General features: G+C 36.9%; 1 protein-coding gene and 1 long non-coding RNA gene across 2 annotated transcripts in view; one reads left to right on the top strand and one right to left on the bottom strand.

Moving 5' to 3' along the window:
• The window catches only part of UBR3 (ubiquitin protein ligase E3 component n-recognin 3), a 227,572-nt gene extending 224,854 nt beyond the window's left edge, over positions 1-2,718 (top strand). The window contains exon 39 of the mRNA XM_072811042.1: positions 298-2,718. Within this exon, the coding sequence (XP_072667143.1) occupies positions 298-415 (118 nt within the window). The 3' untranslated portion in view covers positions 416-2,718. The remainder of the gene's footprint in view (positions 1-297) is intronic.
• LOC140624291 (uncharacterized) lies at positions 1,337-22,441 on the bottom strand. Its single transcript, XR_012023775.1, has 2 exons — positions 22,305-22,441; positions 1,337-1,422 (listed from the first exon to the last, which is right to left on the bottom strand). It is a non-coding gene; the product is annotated as an uncharacterized lncRNA (long non-coding RNA).
• Positions 22,442-23,626: the final 1,185 nt, after the last annotated feature.

Here is a 23,626-nt window from a genome sequence, read left to right as displayed (position 1 = left end):
GTTAGATACGCATGCATATGTTTGAATGTTTATTGAAGTTTGATTAGAGGACAATGCTCCATTCCTGGCTTTGTAATTGTAATAATATTTTTTTATATTAAGAAATTCTGACAGTCATTAATTTTAAGCTCTTTTTAGTTTTTGAGATAGTTTCCACATCCACATGCTAAGGAAATATGAAATAAACCAAACCACTGTGTGAGATTTTTGCCATTAAGAATCTGTTTTTTAAAAGTATGTGTGAAATCTTCATTGGATTAAATAACTTTTAACACCTTTCTTTCCTTTTTATTTTAGGCGAGGCAAACCTCTCTACATTTGTAAGGAAAGATACAAAGTTCTTGAGCAACAGTGGATTTCTCATACTTTTGATCACATCAATAAAAGATGGGGTCCACATTACAATGGACTGTGACTCACCACCTCAGCATTGCATTATATCATTTTCATTAAGAATTTATCAACAATAAGCTTTACCTTAATTTGGAGGATTAACGCTTTTGCTGAAGGAGAAAAAGAAAACATATATTATAAAGCCTTTCCAAAATTAGGTGCTTGGTAATCACATTAATGGTATAATAAAAAATTTTTTAAATATCTGGAGAACGTAACAACAAGTTAAATCATTCTTTAGTGGTCCTTTTTTTTTTTAAGTCCACAATTAATAAGAAGCACAACTTGTTGACAAAATCATTTAAAAATGATTCTCCCAGCAATGCATATCAGCTATTCATTGATACTTAGAGTGGGTGTGATTTATTTAAAGTTTTACTGCTTCTTTATATCTGTGTGTTTTAATTTGCATCTGCTAAACACAATGCATCCTTTCCCTCTCCCATTCTTGTGTTGATTTGAGATTTTTGCTGTATGTAATTAGAAAAAAATGTAAAACATGATTTATGTGAAATATTGTATAGTAAAAGTTGGTCTAATAGTAGGACTTTAAAATTTTTTCTTATTGTGAGGAATCTGTTAAAAGTTTAAGGCTTTGCTGAAAACTTAATTCATTCTCAGGAATTTCATAAATATTCTCCCCAGGTAAATAATTGAAATAGTTGTAAAATAAGTAGATAGCTGCTGTTAATATAATACAGTACATTTTGGGGGACATATGCGTGGTTGGGGAAGGGAGTCATTAAAAATCAAAATTTGCCATTTCAGTCGGTGAATTACTTGAGGTATTAATACACAAATAGTTTTGCTGTAAAATCAGAAGTTTTAAGAGCGTTCACATGGCAGATTTTGATTTTGTGCATGCCCACCTTTTATTACCAACCAAGTTTTTGTTTAAATGATTGAGTTGGAAATGCTTATTAGACTTACCCACAAATGAAGCTTAGTTTTGGAACTTTCCTGTCAGCTCAAGAGGTTCATCTATATTGTATTTGTGCAGCATAATCACTGCTATTTCTGCTTGGTTTCCTAAAAGGAAAAAAGAGGCTCAGTGGTGATGACCCTCACGAATGAGCCATGCATCTGCATTCTTCTTAGAAGCTGCTGCGAAAAGCAATTTATGTTTGTTGAGTTTTTTTAATCAGTAAGAATGGGAATGATTGAGCTAAAAACCCACTCTATAAATAGAGAAGGAAGATTACAGAAAAGCATGTTATATATTGCTAACAAGATTTTTCTTCCAAATGATTTAGTAATTTGATGATTATTTAATATATAGTGTTATCAAGCAATTCCTGGTACTTTGGACTTCCATGGCTTGTTATATAAAATTACATTTTTACATGTAAAATAAACTAAAAAAACATCTAATGATAAAATACAAAAATAAAGTCAGATCTATGTTCTAAAAATTATTGAATGACATGACATTACAGAATGTGAAAATGGACATTAAATGATGGCCTTGCATTAAAATAGAGCAGAACAGTACATATTCAAATGTGTTTAAAACATCAAAAAATTACCTATAGCTCTACAATAAAATACATGGAAATAGCTTGCTATTTTTATATACATTTCCAAAATATTAAGATAACTTTCTGAAAGACAAGACTGATTCTGTTTAACTAAATAGTTGTCCTTTCCAACACATTGCTACTTTTTTAAATACTGTATCATAAGTTCAGCCTGTCATATTTTTTGCATCAGTCATTCTGAATACCAGACCATTTGTAAGTGTGGTTGAAGAGCAAAATGCTAATTTAAATCTCTAGTAAATACTGTTACAGGATTCATGAACTTGAATAATTCTACAGTTTGAAACTCTGATGCTATATATACATGGTATAATGTATTCAGACTTTGATTACTACATATTTAAAATGGAATGTTTTATGATTGTGCATATGGATGTGAAGTGAAAATATTAGCCTTAACATTAAAATTTGGGTATTTGATAGTGTTTATTTTGATATTGGTGAATTAGTCACCAGTAAATTTTTAAAAAGCACTTGGTTGAAAATTGTACTTGAATTACATACATGCATGCTGCTAAACTAGAACTTTAATTTTTTTCCCCATAACTTTTATAAGTCCCATTTATAAGCCCACTTTTAAAAATAACAGGTCCAAGCTAGAGTGATGTGTGTATATTATTCAAAAAAAATGTACTGGTGTGATATCTTGTATGAATGATCATTTAAATACAGTACATTACTGTAGAGGTTAAATCAATCTTTATAATTAAGCAGAGATTACAAAACTAGGAATAATCAACATTGTAAGATATGTTAATAAAAACCTACTGTCATTTGGTTTGTGAAAGGTCCTTAAAATGTTTAATTCTTATACATGTTTCTTTTTTTTAAAAGGTATTGACAACAATATATCTAAGTGAGCATAGCAGGAAAGTTGCTTTAAGGTGGAGTTAAATATAAAAGGTTTGCTTTCCCTTATATCTTTTATTTACAGAGGTAGTTCCTGTTTCTTCTATCCTTGTCTCAAAATGGATGCAAAGCTTTTTGCTAAGTATGTGTGTGTGTTCTTGGAAGTTGGGGAGAAGGAAATGAGCTTGCAGACCTGAGGAACACTGCTATAATCCTTGCTGCTTTCTGAAAATTCCAGTTAGACTTCAGAATTCTAAAGGACTTTATGATAATGTTTATTTTGAGTGATGTTTGATTTTATTGGAATTGACAGTGTTCATCCCTGCTCTTCCATACTGAAGCTCACCAGGCAGTTATCAGCTAGGAATCCATTTGTGTTCACAAACCTTTTTTTTTTTTCTGTTTTATGTATTTTGGTATTTATTGATTTCTGTAACTTAGAAAGATGCTTTTCTGAAGGGTTGGAGGTGACAAATAGTATGAGAGGATATATGAAGCAAGAGTCTACTATCTCCAGGATTGTAATTGCTGATTCTCAAGTTCTTATTGTTGGCTTATCTTTGTGGTCCTGTTAAACAGCAACAAAAACAAAGCACAGCATTATTTTAACCATAATTATAATCAAATCACCAAGACAAGATAAATTCCCTGGGGGTTATTTATGACATGATGGTTGGTGGGAGGGCAGAAGACTTATGCCTATCTGAGGCCCATTCACAGCACATAGTTCTTTTCCTTTATGATCTGGCTGGATGAGCTGGAGTGGGCAGAAGGATGCCAACATGATCACTTCTTGATTTGTGACACTTCAAGTTCCCCTTGATAATGAAGCATATCAAATATGGAAAAGCTATTACCATCCTATGCCGTATGCCGTAATCAAATAGCAGTGGAGTGAATGTGACTCCAGCTGATGCAACAAAATGAAAAGGTGTACGGGACCTTATGTAGAGCTGCAATGTAAGATGTGGCAATAACAAAATTAATGTGGCAGAGCCCAAGAGCAAGCCAGAAAAGTAGGGTCAAGGGAAAAGGACAAGAGAAAGGAAAAACTTTAGAGCAAACTAAGAGGATACGTATCTGATTCCCTCTTACGTTGGTGCAAGATGATCTTGAGAGTGAGCAGGCCTAGCATATCTGGGGTTCTGAGTTAAGTGGTAGGATTTAGCTATATGCTAGGAGTGAATAGGCTCCTATAAGGAGAAGCACCACAGAAGTCATTGAGAGCCCAATGGTGTTAGAAGCCATAACATTTCAATGGAGCCAGTTAGAAAGGTTTTATGAATTTTTAGAGCCCCTGAGATCAGCAGTCCAGAACCTGAAGGGTAGAAATTAGACTGCTAAATTAATTCATAATTTGGGGATTCAAGAGGTGGGGGGCATCAGGTGGTAAGAGAAATAGAAGTACTGGTTGAAATAAGTGTGGGGTCAATGCTGGGTAAGTTGGATATAGGATTGGAATTCCTGATGAGGCTTAATGAGCAGATGTAGTGCAAGTTTTCAAAGTTTTCATTTGGAATTAGGACAAATTGCTTTTGTGTTGAAGCATTTTAATTCATTCAGTAAATATTTATTGAGCTCCTCTTATGAGCCAGCAGTGATGAATACTGGAAGTGCAATGAAAAGGAAACCAGATACTCCCTTCTCTCATATAGCTTTCTGTGTAACTAATGCTACAAATGGTGTGTGTGTTGAGGGGTCAGGGGGCTGGCTGGGAGGAGAATGGAATATAAGGTACTATTGAAGGGACCTCTAAATCAGACTTCAGAGGTATGAGGAGGCTTCCCGGGGATAGAGATGCCTATGCTGATTCTGAATACTATGTAGGAGATACTTGGGAGAAAGTGGAGGTGTGGGGAGTAGAGTTTCAGGCAGGTAAAGGGAATACCATTTGCAAAGACTCAGGGTTGAGAGAGAACTTGTAGTTACAGACCTGAAAGAGATCTTTCTGACTCTAACATAGGTGCTTTTGAGATATAAAATCTAAATTATAAAGGGTTTTTATAGGCCTTCTAAGGGTTTTAGACTTTGTTCAGAGAGCATGGAAAGCCATTTTAGGGCTTTAGACAGGAGGGTGACATAATCTGATTTGCATCTTAGAAAAATCAATCAGGCTATACTCTAGAGAAAAATCCAGAGTGGGAAGACCTGTTAGATAACTATCGAAAGAGCCAAGACATGATGGTTGGCTCAACTAGGTGAATCATAGTAGAAACGGAAGTGGAAAGAATCATGAGATTTGACAATTCAGTGAGTGAGGGAGAGCAATGACTAGGTATTAAGCACCTACTATATTCCAAATACTGAGCTAAAGATCAGGTATATCACAGAAAGAGTTAGTATTTGCTTACCATCTAATGGAAAACACCACTAAATGTGTAATTACAAGTAAATAGATGTTATCAGCAAGTTAGAGGGTTGTGGGAACCAGTGGACTCATGTATTTGGGAAGTTCACAGAAGCCTACATGGAGGAAGTGATGTTTAAGTTCAAGACCTGAAGAAAGGGGCAGATGTGAGCTAAATGAAGGAGGAAGTAGGGGAAGGGGATTCTAAAGGCCCTGGAATTACATATAGCACATGGGCTCTGAAATTAGCAAGTGCAGGAGACACTCACCAAACTGAAAGAAATGCAGTACAGCTGAAGCATTGGAAGCAGAAGGTAGTAGGGTATGTAACAAGAGATTATGCAGGAAAGGTAGGCAGGAATCAGATTATGGCCTCTTGAGCCATGTTATGGATTTTGGGTTTTATCCTAAACGTAGAAGGAAGTCATTGTAAGAGATTAGGGCAGATTGCAATGTTAAAAAGAACATTACGGCTTTAATTTAGAGCAGAGGTCAGCTAGCATGTTCTATAAAGGGCCAGACCGTTTCTGTCACAACTATTCAATTCTGCCATTACAATGCAGACCGCATCCATTAATCCGTATAAGTGTGAATAGGCATGGCTGTCTTCCAGTAGAACTACTTGTAAAAACAGGCTATGGGCCAGAGTTTGCCAAGCTTCGTTTTGGTGAAGTGGTAGAGGTAGAAGCCAAAGTATAGCTGCTGGAGGTGAGAAAGTAGAAAGTAGATAGTGAAGTGGAGGAGTAGAACACAATTTTCAAATCTCCCTAGCATGGCCAGACCATATCCCTGTCTGCAGGATGGCGGGGTATTTGCATTAAAACCTCCTTTCCAATAGTTTATGCTTTTATTCAGATGGTGTGTTTTACCATCTGAGTCTAGGGCTTGAAGTCAGCAGACCTGGGTTTGAATGACCTCACTTCACCTCAGTATATTAGTTAGGAATGTGCCCTGTTTCAAACAAAAAACCTGACTAAGCAATGGCTTGAAGAAGAGGGTTTATTAGTTTCAAGTAAAAGGAAGTTAGACCGGGAAGGAGAAGCTGCACAAGGAAATCATTATGGATCTAGACCCCTACTGTTTCTCTTTTCTGCATTGTTAGGTTATAGTTTTCATCCTCATAGCTGTATACAAGCCAGCTGTTAATCTCCAGGCTACTATGAGGATGAAAAGCAAGATGGCTGCTAACCTTGTTTTCCAGGGAAGACAAAAAGCCAGAGGCTTCTTCCTAAGGCATTGTCCATGTTCAGCAAGAGAAGACTCCTCCCAGTGCACTTTTACATACATCTCAGTCAGTACTGTCAGATGGCCACTATTAAATGCAAAAAATCTGGGAAGGTAAGCATTTTAGCTTTTGAGCCTCTCTGCTAGGGAAATATAGGGTGGATAAAAGGGATTGCAAGTGACTTCTCAATGGTTAATTCAATGCAAGAAACACTTTGGTTTCTCATCTGTGCAATAGAGACAATAGCTAATATGACTGAATATAGACACTTCTGGCTTCTGTTAACATCAGATTAAGTGATTCAGACTACATTAGTTATCAATTTACACAAGAGTTTAAGAATCAGGAGGTGGAGATCATTAGGGGCCCATCTTACTGAAGAAAACTTTAAAAGACAATTGAGTAGACAAAAGCTGAAGAAGCAACAGTATTTGTGTAGTCTCAAAGTATGCCTCTTAAAATGTTAATTAACCACAAAGGGTAAGATAGTAACTTTATAGTAGAGAAACCTGGTAGACACCACTTTATTTTTATTTTTTTAAACAATTTTAGAAGATTTTAATTTTTGTGAGAGAGCATACATGCATGAGTGGTAGAGAGGGTAGGGGCAGAGGGAGAGGCAGACACCCTGCTGAGCAGGGAGACCGATGTAAGACTCGATCTCAAGATACTAGGATCATGACCATGAGTTGACTAGGAAGACTTCAAAAAGACCAATGGAGTAGGGGCTTTCTGGGTGGCTCAATCGGTTAAGTGTCAGACTCTTGATTTTGGCTCAGGTCATGATCTCAGGGTCCTGGGATTGAGCCCTGTGTCAGGCTCCCTGCTCAACATGGAGTCTGCTTGTTTCCCTCTCCCTCTGCATGCTCTCTCTCACAAATAAATAAATCTTAAAAAAAAAAAAAAAAAAAAAAAGATGGATGGATGGATGGATGGAATGAAGGGAGTAATTCCAGCTCTAAAAAAAAGTCTTGGTCATAAACTACTAATGCTTTCCAGTGACTAGCAAAAAAAAACATCCTGTCTGGAAAATATCCAAATTATTTCTGAAAATATTTCAAATAAAGTGAAGGAACATGATGAGACAATATATATAGACCAGAATCAACAGAAAAATAATAGTAGTGGGCCACAAGGTCTCTTGATACTAAAAGTGTTATTTTTTTTTTAATTTGAGAAAGAGCCAATTAGAAATTCTGGCAGTGAAAAAAATTAAGAACTCAATGGAGCTGTTTAATATCATTTGAGACACATTTAAAGACTTGGTAGGGATCCCTGGGTGGCGCAGCAGTTTGGCGCCTGCCTTTGGCCCAGGGCGCAATCCTGGAGACCCGGGATCGAATCCCACGTCAGGCTCCCGGTGCATGGAGCCTGCTTCTCCCTCTGCCTGTGTCTCTGCCTCTCTCTCTCTCTCTGTGACTATCATAAATAAATAAAAATTTAAAAATAAATAAATAAATAAAGACTTGGTAAACTGGATTATAAGTCAGAAGAGTCTAAAAAATGGAAAGTGGGTAAGAGAGGTAAAAGTTATAGAGGGCATTGTGAAAATGTCAAATACACTTGGATTCCAGGAAGATAGGGGAGAAAGAATGTGTCAGAGACAATATTGAAAGAGATAATAGCTGAGATTTTCAAAAGTGATGAAAGACATTGAGCCATAAATTCAAGAAGTCAGTAGATCCCAAGTAGGATAACTACAAAAGAATCCTTATTTAGACACACCATAGTGAAGTTGGAAAAAAAAAAAAAAAAGAAATCTTAAAAGTTTCTCACTGGAAAAAGAACTACCTTAAAAAGATATCTGATTTCTCAATAGTATATTGGAAACAAATAGACAGTAGAAAAATATCTTCAAAGTATTGAAAGAAAATGACTCTCAACCAAGGATTCTCTACACAACAGAAATATTTTCCACGAATGAAGGCAAAATAAAGACATTAAAATAAAAATTGATAGAATTTAATGCAACATATCCTCCCTAAGAAAGGAAACTCTCTCTCCCCCTTCTTGAGACAAAAGGAAAAGAACCCTGGTGGAAAATTAAATTTCAGTAAGAAACAAAAAAACAAAAATTGTGGTAAATATATAACTTAATGAACATATTGCATACAATGATTATGATAATGTACTATATGGGATTTCAATATGTATGTATGTATTTGAAAAAGAATGTAAGCTACAGGGATAAATGAAATGCCTCAAATTTCTTACATTGTCTCAGAAAAGGTAAAGGTAATATTACTTAGAAGAAAACAGTTACAAATCTTTGTGACTTGGGATGAGGCAGTGGTTTCTTAGCTATGACACCTAAAGCACAAACAACCCTTTGCCCCTCAAAAAAAAAAGATAAATTGTACTCCATCCATATTAAAAACTTCTCCTTCAAAGAACACTATCATGAAAGTGAAAACTCACAGAATAGGAAAAAAATATTTGTTAATCATATGTATGGTAAGGCTTACTATACCGAATATATAAAGAACTCCTGCAATACAACAATCAAAAGACCACTCAATTAAAAAATGGACAAAGGACTTGAATAAACTTTCTCCAAAGAAGATACATAAGTGGCAAATAAGCACTATTAATAAGATGCTCAGCATCATTAGCCATTAGGGAAATGTAGATCAAAACCAGAGTATAGGGATGCTTGGATGGCTCAGCAGTTGAGCCTCTGCCTTTGGCTCGGGGTGTGATCCCAGGGCCCATGTTGGAGTCCCACATCGGGCTCCCTGCGAGGAGCCTGCTTCTCCCTCTCTCTGTGTCTCTGCCTCCCTCTGTGTCTCTCATGAATAAATCAATCAATCAATAAATAAATAAATAAATAAATAAATAACAGTATAATAGTACTTCATATCCACTAGGATGACTATAGTCAGAACAAGGGACAATAAGTGCTGACAATGTGGAAATATTGGAATCCTCATATTCTGGTGGGAACATAAAGTAAGGTTGCTGTGTTTGACAGTTCCTCAAAAAGTTGAACATGACCCAGCAGTTAACACTCCTAATTACATACCCAAGGGAACAAAAAATACATTCATACAAAAACTTGTACACAAATGTTTACAGCAGCATTATCCACAATAGTCAAAAATGTTACCAACCAATGATGGATAAACAAAAGGTAGTATATCCATACGATGGACTATATTACTCAACCACAAAAGGAGTGGAGCACTAATATATGTTACCACGTGGATAAGCCTTGAAAACATGCTAAATGAAAGAAGCCAAAGGCTGCACACAAAAGCTGGGATACCCAGGATAGGCAAAGCCATAGGGACAGAGAGTAGAGATTGCCAAAGTTCTGGGGGAAGAGGAAATGGGAATGGTTGCTAATAGAGGATTTCTTCTGGGGGAGATGAAAATATTCTGGAATTAGATAGTACTGATGGTTGTACAGCTTTATGAATATGATAAAAGACACTGAACCATACACTTTAAAAAGATGAATTTTGGGGCACCTGGGTGGCTCAGATGGCTATGCATCTGACTCAGTTTCAGCTCAGATCATGATCTCAGGGTCGTGAGTCACATCAGGCTCAGTGAGGAGACTGAGATTCTCTCTCTCTCTCTGCTCCTCCACCCCCCTATAAATAAATAAATAAAACATTAATTTTATGATATGTGAACTGCATCTCAACAAACTGACAGTCATGTACTTTTAAGGTATTAATATACATTATAATTTCTCTAGCCTTCATTTTGACAAATCCTTCCATGTAATAGGGTTGAAAAAATTATAAGCATTAGAGACAGGCAGATCTGTATACGAATCCAGCCCACCACTCACTAGATGTGTGATTGTGGGAAAATCAATTTCACCGAAATAACTTTCCTGATTGGGTGATAATACTTCACTGCAAATTTGTGAGGATAGATATAATGTGTAGAACGATACTTATAAAGATCCAGAGTAGCTGGATCCTTTGAAATGATGAGCCAAAACCAAAAAATTAACATATAAAAAAGATGTAATAGACTGCTGACAATCTCAACAATAAACATATGAAATGTTTAGGTCTTTTTATAAGCACATGGTATTTACATAGTGAAAAAAAGCAGTAGTCTGAACTTCGGAGACCTGGAGATTCTTCAAAAGGAAAATAAAGGGACTGACTTGGGCTCTCAAGGACCAGACTGCTTGCTCATTTCACCTCCATGGTTTTTTACTTCACCATGGAGGTACTCAGTACTTTTTGGTAAATGAAATAAGATTAATATTGGAAAGTAAATTTCTAGGGCAATTTTTAAAATATTTCATATAGAGGGGTACTTGGGTGGCTCAGTGGTTGAGCATCTGCCTTTGGCTCAGGTCGTGATCCCGGGGTCCTGGGATCAAGTCCTGCATCAGGCTCCCAATAGGGAGCATGCTCCTCCCTCTATGTCTCTGGCTCTCTATGACTCTCATGAATAAATAAAATCTTTATAAATAAATAAAATGTTTCAAATAGAAAAAGAGTAAAACTTCCAAACTAATATGGGAGTGGAGAATGGAATAATTAAAAAAAACAATAAAAAATAACATAAGAAAGGAGTGAAAAAGAAATGTGCCAGTAGAGAGAAGCAAAATTACATAAGAAGGTAGTCATTTGAATTTATACTTACAGAAATTACATTAAATGTAAATAGTTTGAATTTCTCTGTAAGAAAAAGTTGTCAGACTAGTTTTAACAGAAAACCAACACTTGATGTTTACCAGAGACACATCCAAAACAATTATGGCTGTATTTTGAAAAAGAATTCTAGAGACATATACTGATGTATATTGTCTGGAGTTTGCCTTAAAATAATCTGAGGTGAGGGTGGGAAATGGGGAAATGGGAATATAGATAAAGGAAGGCTGATTATGTATTAATTATTGAAGCTGGAGGATGGGTACATGGGAATTTTTATATTATTATCTCAATTTTTACATAGTTTGAAAATTTCCAAATTATGACCAAGTTGATTATCTCTCAAATAACGGAAGGATTATTTAACACTAAAATACCAATCAATGTAATTTGCTACATTAACATATAAAGAAGAAAATGCTAAGATCAGTTGATCCAAAAAAAATCGTGACAAAAATCTAACATACAATCATAGTTAAAATTGTTAATAAATTAGGAATAGAAGATAATTTCCTTAATCTCATAAAGGTTGGAGAGCAAAAAAAAAAAAAAAAAAAAAAGAAAGAGAAAACCAACCTACTGCAAAGATCATATATAATGATGAAACATTGAAAACTTTCCCTTTGAGATTGGGAAAAAGACCAGATGTCTTATATAGCTACTCTGTTCAACATCATACAAATGTCCTAATAATGATTGTAGAGGAAGAAATAAAGTCAGTATTCAGATTCAGTAATGATGTGATTGTACACAGAAGTGCAAAAGAGGAGAGCACCTGGGTGGCTCAGTCGGTTAAGCATCTGCCTTCAGCTCAGGTCATGATCTCAGGGTCCTGGGACTGAGCCCTGCATTGGGCCCCCTGCTCCTCAAGGAGCCTGCTTCTCCCTCTCCTCCTGCCCCTCCTCGATGCTCATGCTCTCTCTCTCTCTCTCAAATAAATAAATAAAACCTTTTTTTAAAACAGTCCAAAAGAATCTATAGATAAATTATTCCAATTAGGGTTTAGATAGGTTACTAGAAATAAAATCAATATAGAAAAATCAATTACTTTTTTTCCAAAAAAACATTTTTAGAACATACCATCTACAAAAGCACACAAGTATCCAGTACCTATGAGCTAATCTAATAAAAGATTTGTAAGACTTCTCTATTTTTTAGGATGATTGATTGATTGATAAAAGACAGAGAGGCAGAGAGACAGGCAGAAGGAGAAGCAAGCTCCCTGTGGGGAGCCCAATCCTGGACTAGATCCCCAGGATTACAACCTGAGCCAAAGGCAGATGCTCAACCACTGAGCCACCCAGGTGCCCCTGTGAAGACTTCTTTGGTTAAAATTATATCAATGAGAAAAATCAAAGATTAAAAAGCTAAATCTAAACAGATTTACATGTTATAAAAGTATAGGCTCATTATTTGTAAAGATATTTTTCCTTACATTGCCCACCAATCGAAATTCAAAGATATGCTGACTCTGGGTTTTATATAGAAATGCAGAGATCCAAGTTAAGCCAAGACATTCTTAAATAAGAACAGTGTTCTACTAGATAAGACTTGTCCTGTCTGTTATGAAGACTTAGTAATAGTTCAACAAGAATTAAGGTAATGTGTAGCTGGGTAAGGATAGATAAGTAGAAAGAAACAGTACAGACCCCAGAAACAGAGCCATGCATATATGAACACTTTGTTTTTAACAAGGGTCGCAACTGCCTAGCAGTGGGAAGGATATGGATTTTTCAGTAAATGATACTGGTATCTATAATGGATCCCATCACACCATACCAATATCTGTACCAGATACATGCTGCCCTAAATGTGAAAAGGGACGTATTAAAGATATTGGAGGTTGTAATAATAATTAATGCCATCCACCAAATATTTTCTAGTTCATTTTCAGGTTCATGTGAACTCATGTAACTTGCTTCAGTCAATGTAATATAACTAGAAGTGATGTGTGCTTCCTTGTAGAACCTTTAAAATAAAGGTAAAATATTTTAGGTAAAATATTTTACCTAAAATAAAGGTAAAATATTTTATTTCAGGGTGAATGATTCACCCTGTTGTTTTTCCCATTATGGCAACTGGTGACGCTCCAGGTGGTGGTTACTCCCAGAGTACTATTGGGTCTCAGTTTGAAAACAATCCAACTCTGTGTTGGATAAGCAAAACAAACATGAACAAAAATAAACCTAGTGTTTTAATATGATGAGGCTCTTGTAGTTGGTTGTTACTGCAATATGATCTAGATTATCCCTACTGATTGCTATGAGGAATGGCATTTTTTGTGACAAAAAAATAATAAAATACATGTCAGTGGTTCAAGAGTTGATGGTAGATAGCAAGAAAGCTGATACTGAAGGATGAAGAGGAGAGCTATGTTATCCAGGGGTAAAATATTTGTTAAGCTGTTGTCTACAATAATTTATAAGATGAAGAACATACTAATGAACTTATAGCCCTAAGAGAAAGGGTTGGAAAACAGAATGCGTTACCCGCTGTTGGCTGCATTATAACAATGTATTACAAGAGGAGACGAGTTTGGAAAAGAATTGACGATTTTATAGCAGGAATTAAAACACAGTCCAGAAATTTGGGGAATTGAAGAGTTGTAAAACACAACTACTCTCAATTGCACTTACTAAGAGATAAAACTGAGTAAGTTTTGAATAACAAAAAACTCAGTCTTCTGGCCAAGATGAAATGAGGTTATGGTCTTGACATCATTGTTAAAACCTCTGATAAGCCTTTGTGAAAGTCCTTGCTTCAGAGTAAAGCTCAAACTAAGGGTGTGGCATGCAATATATCCTTCAGCCAGACAAAATGGTTTATGGAAGAGAGACTAAAAACGTGGCTCTCCCACTGAGGTCTGGTAAGTCTAACCTACCTACAAACAAGTAGAGAGGCATGAAAGCCAGAAAGCAATGATACAGAGCAAATCTAAGAAGAATGTCTAGAAAAGAAATGTTGCTAGAGCTTCTGAAAACTGGAAATGACACCAATATATAAAAAGTCTACTATGTTTTTAAGAGTTAAATTAAAAAAAAAAAAGAGTTAAAGAAACCATGAATCAGGGTATTAGAAATCTGTGACTCTTGGGGCATCTGAGTGGCTCAGTCGATTATGCATCTGACTCCTGACTTCTGCTCAGGTCAGGATTTCATGGAATCAAGTCCCACGTCACGTTCCCCACTGGGCACAGAGCGTGCTTGGGATGCCCTCTCCCTCTCCCTCTCCCTCTCCCCCTCCCCCTCCCACCTCATACGTTCTCGTTCTCTCTCTCTCTCTCTCCCTCTAAAAGAAAAAAGAAGAAGCAGGAAAGAAATCTGTGACTTTTCAAGACGTAAAATGACTTTGTAAGCACATACTGAAAAAAGTGGGCCGAGAGCTGTGCAGCTCCCAAGGAGACACATTCTCTTCAGTCAGTGTGGACAAGTAGTATAACAGAAAAAGAACTTATTCCCAGAGCATGGAGCCATAGGCCACAAAGACAATGGACAAAGGACATCCTCTCAAGAAGCAGAATCTGGACCTAATCAAGAAATACTATACACCCATCAGATAAAGGGCTTTCAAAATGTCTTGCCAGGCATACTTCAAAATTGCTATGAATCAATGACTGCTGTATTTCTTTAATTTTTCCACTTTCTAAGTAGAAGCGTTTACTAGAGTCATTAGTCCCTTATTATATATTTACATTTTGCTTTTCTATGTAATTAGACATTTTAACTAAAAATGTTTTTCTCTGTAACAGGTTTTTATTTGTTTTTATTTTTTTATTTTAAAGATTTTATTTATTTATTCATGAGAGACTCAGAGAGAGAGGCAGAGAGACACAGGAAGAGGGAGAAGCAGGCTCCATGCAGGAGGCCTGATGTGGGAATTGATTCCAGGACTCTAGGATTGCACCCTGAGCCGAAGGCAGACGCTCAACCACTGAGCCATCCAGGCATCCTGTAACCGTTTTTAATAAACACTAATTCTTAAAATGTATACGAAATCACTTTATGTTATTAAAAAGTTCTAAAGAAAACTAATCATTGAGATAAAAACCCCAGGGATTACAGACTTTAGATGTAAAGGAGCAGATGTCAAAGTTAAGTAAAATATTTTGGTTGAAAGGATTATGATTGTTGTAAGTAAAATACATATAACCAAGTAATAAAGGTCAATGAGGAGAACATTTAGATGGAATGAAATTATGCTTTTGCCCTAAAAAGCATTTGAGAATTTCTATCTGAGGTAAAATATTTTATTTCAGTAACTATGTTACTGAGTTATTTATACTGACCCATATATTGACTCATATATTCTAGTTTGTTTCCTTCAAAAACAAGCCATCTACTTGCTAGTAAATTTTCTTTGTTGTCCAAACTAGTTGTATCACTGGATGCTTAAAAGAATCATAATTATGTAACTTTATCTTCAGGGTTTTCTTTCCTTATATGACATTTGGGATTTTTAAAGGTTATATTTTTTCAATGACCTTTACATTTCTTCAGATCAATGCCCTTCACTGTAGTTTTTCCAAAGGGGTAATCCATGATGAATGATTATGTAGAGGTAATTTCATCACTTTGGAGACCTAGAGCTACACAGATTGGTTGCTTGCCTGGAATGGACTTTATAGGCAAGCAATTTCTCCTAAATGTTGTTTATTTAAAGGAAGAGTTGCTTAAAAAAAAAATACTTTCTCTGTAATTTTCCACTATTAATTATTTATAAAATAAGAACCTATGGGGGCGCTTGGGTGGCTCAGTGGTTGAGTGTCTGCCTTTGGCTCAGGTTGTGATCCCGGGGTCCCGGGATTGAGTCCTGAATCATGCTCCCTTCAGGGAGCCTGCTTCTCCCTCTGCCTATATCTCTGCCCCTCTCTCTCTCTGTCTGTCATGAATAAATAATTTTTTTAAAAAAGAACCTGTGGTTCTCATCTATTATACTATATTACCATATAGTATATTACCATATATATACTATATTATATACATAGTATATATACATTTATATGTTACCATATAATATATACTATATTACCATTTAATAATTCTGCCACCATAAAATTTGTCACACATAATTTGATTTCTCTCAAAGATGATATAAATAGTAAAGTTCTTTCAAATCATTGGGGAAATGATACTCTTGGTTTTTCTATGTCTTTTCTCCTATTTGGTGCTTCAGGGTATCAATTTAGTTTTAGAGAGGAAAATAAGACAAATCCCAGACTGCATGGTAGCTAGCAGGTGGGTCTCCTGTCATATACATGTCATTAGGCATTTCTCATACCTATTTTGTAAGCTCACTGATATTTAATCTGGTAGGTTAGGAGATTTTTAAAAATAATTTACTCTACTATTGCAGTGCACTTCCCATAGCTCAACTATACCATAATTCATTTTACCAACTCTACTTAGAGGGTACAATAGAGAGAGCATGTTAGACTAAGACCCTGAATTGGTGGACAGGAAAGCTAAGCCTGTCAACTAATTATCCTTGTGATTGAGAAAAGCATTTGTGAAAATACTTGTTCTTATTGCAAAAATCTGAAATGGATGAATACCGAGAATTGAGTGGAATGTCCACTTCTCAGCATTTCTGATAACCTAGAGACATAGGAGAATATGGACACAATTTGAATAGATGCCTCAAAGTTGAAATTGATTGTATTATTACTCTTGGTATTTATTAGGAGGTCACACACACACACACACACACACACACACACAGCCTTCCTCCTGGCCCCCACCTTATTAGATATTATTTCCCCATTTTACTTAGGAAGAAATTTGGCTCACAAAAGCTAATTGGTGCAATGTCACACAGTCAGCAAAGGGCTGGAATTCAAACCCTAGTTTAATTCTAAAACCCATTATCTTCAAGATTTTGCTGTATCGAAAATGACTGAGATGATTACAATGTTAGGATGTTCATAAACCATATTTCTAGGCAGACTTAAGTAATTGTTAGAATGAAGTGCCATAGGAGTGCCAAGGAGGATTGATTCCATCTGGGAGGTCAAAGAAGCTCAGCGAAGAAGATGGCTTTGAATGTAGCCTTGAAGAACGCATAGAATTTCATTAAACAGGTAAAAGGGACAGTGAAGGAGCAGCAGAAGCAGGTGGCTCTAGAGCATACACTGTATGTAGGGAATGGAGGCAACAAGCTATCCCAGGAGTTTGAAGGGAGGAGTGATGTTCTCCATCCCAAGTTTTGAGGGAAAGAGCACTGCAGCACATGAAGGAGAGTCAAATTATTTTAGTGGTACACGTGAGAAGTAATCAGGGCCCGAGGGAAATGGAAGAAGAACTAGGGAACCACAAAAAGGTGCTCAAAAGCCCAGGCTATTGGATGCTGGAGGTAAGAGAGATGAGAGAATTAAAGGTTCCCGAGGCTCCTAGACTAGATGACTGGGAGAGTAATGATTCTAGTTACCACAAGAGGGAGCCTGGCCGAGGAAAGTTTTCCTGGATTAATGGAGTTGAGTTTTTGGTGCTAGTGCCACGCACGTGGAGCTACCTCAGAGAAAGTTGTCTGCAACTACACTCGTCAACTGCTCTGAATTCCATGGGGCCATGAGGATAAGACACAATAAGAGAGGTCAGAGCACAGAGTCCTGGGAATACCTCCATTTATAAGCATATGGGGGGGGTGGGGTTACCTGGGGTAGGTGGTGGCACTCGTTAGAGTAGGCAGGCCAGGGTCTGCTGGAGGGATTTGAGGAGTGGGTGCAACTCTTAGTGGAAGAGAAGCCAGAGTAGGAGTGAATGGACCAGGTTGGGGAGATGGGGGGCAAGAGATGAAGTTGTGCACACTGAGGGTGATGTAGCAGGAACAATTTTAATCTCTTTCTACTTAAGAGTTTGTCGCTCAGGGAGGTCACGAGCAATGATGGGAGATCCCCAACCACGAATCCCTAACACACTGGAGAGTCTGGCTATAGTGATAATTTCCTTTCATTTACTATCTCCAGACACACCTGAATGGGCTCCCAGACCGGGCTCTTAATGCGCTCTTATTACCTTCCTTAAGAGCAACTGAACTATAAAGGGGAGCAAGAGGGAGATTTTTGTGGGATGGGATGGTTCTGTATTTGATTGCAGTAGTGGTTATGCAAATTCACACATGATAAAACAGCAGAACCTCACCCATATTTTACCAAAGTTCCTTAGTTTTGATGTCTGACTATGGTTCTATAAGATATAAGCACTGGGGGAACTGGGTGAAGGATATAGGGTTGTCTCTGTACTATCTTTACAACTTCCTGAAAATCTGTAATTATTTCAAAATGTACAGTTCTTTTTGAAAAAGGCAAATGATTCTGTATAGTTGATCTCTCATTGATATCTTTGTTTTTGACCTGTTGTCTGACAACAAATTGGGGACTTTCTTAATATCCCTTTAATTGTTTTTATCAACCTCGAAGTTTATTGTATGCCCCTTGGTTTTAGTTCTACTTGCTTCTAAATCTGTCTGGCTTGCAATTCCAATAATACTCTGTCACCCCCATTACATATATTTTACTATTTTGAAAAGGATAGAAAGATATACTATAAATTAGATATAACTGCATATGTTTGCATATATAGATTTATAGGATATAGCTTCATCAATCAAGGGGTTTAACAATGACCAGATGGGTTTTTTTGTTGTTGTTGTTTTTTTAACTCACCATCCACAGGACACCTGGACGGCTCAGTGGTTGAGTGCCTTTGGCTCAGGGCGTGATTCTGGATTCCCTGAATCAAGTCCCACGTCAGGCTCCCTGCATGGAGCCTGCTTCTCCTTCTACCTGTGTCTCTGTGTGTCTCTCATGAATAAATAAATAAAATCTTAAAATAAACTCACCATCCACATGTTTACATAGGCTTTATATTCTTGTATTATTCTGTCCAAAAGACCCTGAAGCATACAATCCTCCACATTTTACCAGTAAGAAAACTAAAACAGTATCAGAAATAATTGCCCTAAGGTGATTCAACCAGTGAATGGTCGGGCCAAAGGTGGACGTAAATCTTTCAACTCTTCAATTGTTAACTATTTACTTAATTAACCACTTAAAAAAAAAAAAGAAAAGAAAAACAAGCTATGTACTAACCATAAGCAGCAAAAAGAAAATCAGGCAGTATGCCTAAAAGACACATGAAACATTTCTATCTTCCATTCTCTGTGGAAATTGATGACAGAAAGTAAGACAGAGGAAGATAGAGGTGTCTTGTGTATTTATTTGTTTTAAAGCAGCATGTATGTCTTGAAGGCCTTAAATTCAAGACCCTATGTTGCTTGTTCCTAGCAATACAAAGAATTAAAATGTCATGTACTCAGGGGGGTTATACTGTAGCTGGTGAGACATTAATTTACCTGTAAAACTCAGAATCGAAATTATAGTGTGAACCACAATTGGCTAGTATAATAAAATTATAAACATAGTATAGTGAAAAAAGTCTACAAAAACTTCCTAGAATTGAAGGCATTGATGTTATTGAGGAGTATGGACCTTGGTGAACAGGAAAGGAAAGAAGAGATACAAGAGAAGAGAAGATACAATTGTGGCAATTGGAAGACTGGTGTTCTCAATCTGCTGGAAGGAAAAGGAGGAAACTTATGAGCATAGACTTTTCTTCTGCTTACTTTGGGCTAAATTTTCTCTTCTTCCAGTTTCTGAAGATAGAAACTTGGATTATTAATTTTAGATCTTTCTTTTCTTTTTTTTTTTTTAAAGATTTATTTATTTATTTTAGAGAGAGAGAGCAAGCACAGTGAGGGAGAGAGAGAATCTCAAGCCAATGAGCGTGGAACCCAATGAGCGTGGAACCCAATGTGAGGCTCGATCTCATGACCCTGAGATCATGACCTGAGCTGAAACCAAGAGTCAGTCACTTAACCACTTGTGTCACCTGGGTGCCCAGAAGAACTTTCTTTTTTTCTAAGAGATTCATCCAATGTTATAAATTTCCCTCTAGGCACTACTTACACTGCATCTCACAAATTTTGATAAGTTGTGTTTTCATTTTCAAAATATTTTAAAATTTCTCTTGAAATTTCTTTGACCCATGTGTGATTTAAAAGTGTTTTCTTCAATCTCCAATTATTATTTTGGGAGTTTTCCAGTTATCTTTGTGTTATTGATTTCTGGCCTAATTCCCTGTGGTCTGAGAGCAAACACTGTATGATTTCTGTTCTTTTAAGTTTGTGAAGGTGTGTTTTATAGCCCAGAATGTGGATTTTCCTGGTGACTGTTTCTTGTGAGCTTGAGAAAACTGTGTATTCTGATGTTGGATGAAGTACACTGTGTGTGTCAATTATATTATCCACTTGATTGATAGTTGCTCAGTTCGGCTGTGTTCTTACTGATTTTCTGCCTGCTGGATTTCTGAAAGGGGGGTGTTGAAGTCTCCAACCATGATTGTGGATTCATCCGTTTTTCCTAGCAGTTCTATCAGTTTTGCCTCACATAATTTGATAGTTCTTGTGAGGCACATACAGAATTGTGATGCCTTGTTTGCAAATTCACCCTTTTATCACTATAGAGTGCTCTTCTTTATCCCTGATAACTTTCCTCAGTTCAAAGTCTGCTTTGTCTGAAATGAGCTACTCCTGTTTTCTTCTGATTAGTGTTAGCACGGTGTATTTTCTCCATCCATTTACTTCAATCTATAGGTGCTTTTATATTTCAAGAGGGTGTCTTACAGACAACACCATGTTTTTTGATCCACTCAGATAATCTCTCATTTAATTGCTGCATTTAGATCATTGATATTTAAAGTGATTATTGATACAGCTGGGTTAATAGCTACCATCTGTCTTTTTATTTTAATTTTTATTTATTTATTCATGAGAGACACAGGGAGAGAGAGAGAGGCAGAGACCCAGGCAGAGGGAGAAGCAGGCTCCATGCAGGGAGCCTGACCCGGGACTTGATCCCAGGTCTCCAGGATCAGGCCCTGGGCCGAAGGTGGTACTAAACCGCTGAGCCACCAGGGCTGCCCAATAGCTACCATATTTCTTACTGTTTTCTATTGGTTGGACTTGATCTTTGTTCTTATTTTTGTCTTCTCTTTTTCCTTGTCTTTTTTTTTTTTTTTTTGGTTTTAATTGAACATTTTATATAATTCTATTTTCTCTCCTTTCTTAGCATACAGTTCTTCTCCTCCTCTCCTTCCCCTCTTCCTCTTTTTCTTACTTTTTAAAATGATTGTCCTAGAGTTTGTGATATACATTTACAATAAATTCAAGTCCACTTTCAAATAACACTATACCACTTCATGGATGGTGTAACTTATAATAGCAAAATAACCCTAATTCCTTCTTCCCATCCTTTAGACCATTGTTGTCTTTCATTTCACTTAGATATAAATATACAAAAACATATATAGGTATGTATACACACACAAAATACATATACAAGAATACATAATCCAAATATTGTTGCTATTATTATTTTGAAGAAATTGTTATCTGTTAGATCAATTAAGAAAAATTTAAAGAAAACTTTAAAGATTTTATTTCTTTGAGAGAGACAGAGATAGTAAGAGATAATGCAACAGGGGGAGTGGCAGAGGGAGAGGGAGAAGCAGACTTCCCTCTAAGCAGGGAGCCCCATGTGGGACTCAATCCCAGGACCCCAGGATCATGACCTGAGCTAAAGGCAGACACTCAACCCTGAGCCACCCAGCTGCCCCCAGATGTAATTCTTACCTTTCTTCCTCTTTAGGTAGCTCTTTCCTCTCTGGGTTTTTGCTTTATCTTTGATTTTCTGTAGTTTGAGGATGATGTGCTTAGGTGTATTTATTATTGTTAGTTTTCCTGCTTGGTGTTCTTGAGCTTATTGGATCTATGGTTTGGTGTCTGATACTTATTTGGAAAAATTCTCAGTCGTTGTTGATTCAACTATTTCTTCTTTTACATTGTCTTTCTTATATTCCCATTATGTGTATGTTTCACCTTTTGTAGTTGTCCTACAGCTCTTGGATATTTTGTTCTACTTTATTTTTTTTTTCAGTCGTTGTTCTTTTCGCTTTTCAGTGTTTGAGGCTTCTATCGAGATAATCTTTAGCTCTGAGATTTCCTTCACCTGTGTCCAGTCTACTAGTAACCCCATCAAGGGCATTCTTTTATTTCTGTTAAGAGTTTCTGATCTCTAGCATTTCTTTCTGGTGCTTTCTTAGGATTTCTATCTCTCTGCTTACTTTGCCCATCTGATTTCCCATGCCGTCTACTTATTCCATTAAAGCTCTTAGCATATTAATCATAGTTACTTTAAATTCCTGATCTGATAATTGCAACGTCCCTGCCGTACCTGGTTCTGATGTTTGCTGTGTCTTTTCAAATTGTGTTCTTACCTCTCGGTTTTAATTTTTTTCTTGATAGCCAGACATGATGTACCGGGAAAAAGAAGCTGCTGTAAATAGGCCTTTAGTAACATGATGATATGGTGTTGGGCGAGGGTAAGTGCTCTATAGTTTTATGATTAGGACTCAGTGTTTTGAGCCTGTGCCTCTGGGTTATGAACTTCAGAGGCATTTCTCAGTCTTTTTCTCCCTCTTATCTGGGACAAAATGGCTAGAGCTGGTATTTCCCTTCCCCAGGTCAATGAGGCTCTAAAGCTACCCCAGCAGGTTCAGCTCTGCTTAACTGGTTTCCCCTGAGGGCAGGCCTTGATAAGAAGAACACTGTGCTCTGGTGCATTTCAAAATGGCATCTTTTCCCTTCCTGCTGCCAGAAACGTGAGGGAGTTTTCTTTGATACTGTGGGCACCTGATCAAGCTTCTGGAAGTAAGTCTCATAATATTGTGGGCTCCCCTTAGGCCCAGGTTCTCCTGGAGTTTTTAACTCTCAGACTTGTCCACACTGAGCCTCCAGCAAATTGTCAATTCTAGTTCAGGTTTTCTACCCCAGCACTGGTTCCCATTCGTTTTTCTCCTCCTGAGTCTCTGCTTTAGTCAGCTGCTCCTCCCTACAGTTGCCTGTCTGTCCAGTCTTGGGGGGCACTGGTTTGCCTTGTGTCCTCCCCTCTCTTATGGATCCAAGAAGAGTTGTTGATATTTCAGCCCGTTCAGCTTTTTACTTGTTATTGATGGAGTGATGACTTTCAAGCTTCTCTATGGAAAGGAAAAGCAGAAATCCCAGGGCATAGACTTTAAAAATCAGATAATCTTTTTTTTTTATCAGATAATCTTCTAATTAGTTATTGGATAATGGGTAAGTTATTTAGCCTCTCTGGTCTCAGTTTTCTCATCTATAAAATGGGTTATAAAGGCACTGACTTCTATGCTCTTTGGGAGGATTAAGTAAATTAGAATGGAGATTGCTGTCATGTTTTAGATGCTGCAAATATCTTCCCGTATTTGGTTATCTGTGTGAACTTTGAATTCTGCCTAGACTGTTATTTATGGAAGAAAAATGTTTAATGTTTGATGTCAAATTGTTTACTTTGCACTTTGGGGAGGACTTGTTTAAATCAGTAAAGAGTATTTGGAGACCTAGATGAAAGATGAGCAAAGGATATGAACAGGCAATTTACTGATCCAGTAATCTCCATGACTAGTATATCTATGAAAGAAACTCTAGGGACACCTGGGTGGCTCAGTGGTTGAGCATCTGCCTTCAGCTCAGGTCCTGATCCCAGCATCTTGGGATCAAGTCCCACATCAGGCTCCTCTAG

Source organism: Canis lupus, chromosome 34 (assembly GCF_048164855.1).
Source record: "Canis lupus baileyi chromosome 34, mCanLup2.hap1, whole genome shotgun sequence".
Classification (NCBI taxonomy): Eukaryota; Metazoa; Chordata; class Mammalia; order Carnivora; family Canidae; genus Canis; species Canis lupus.
The sequence above is the reverse complement of the archived record's forward strand: the minus strand, read 5'-3'. Positions and strand labels throughout refer to the sequence as shown.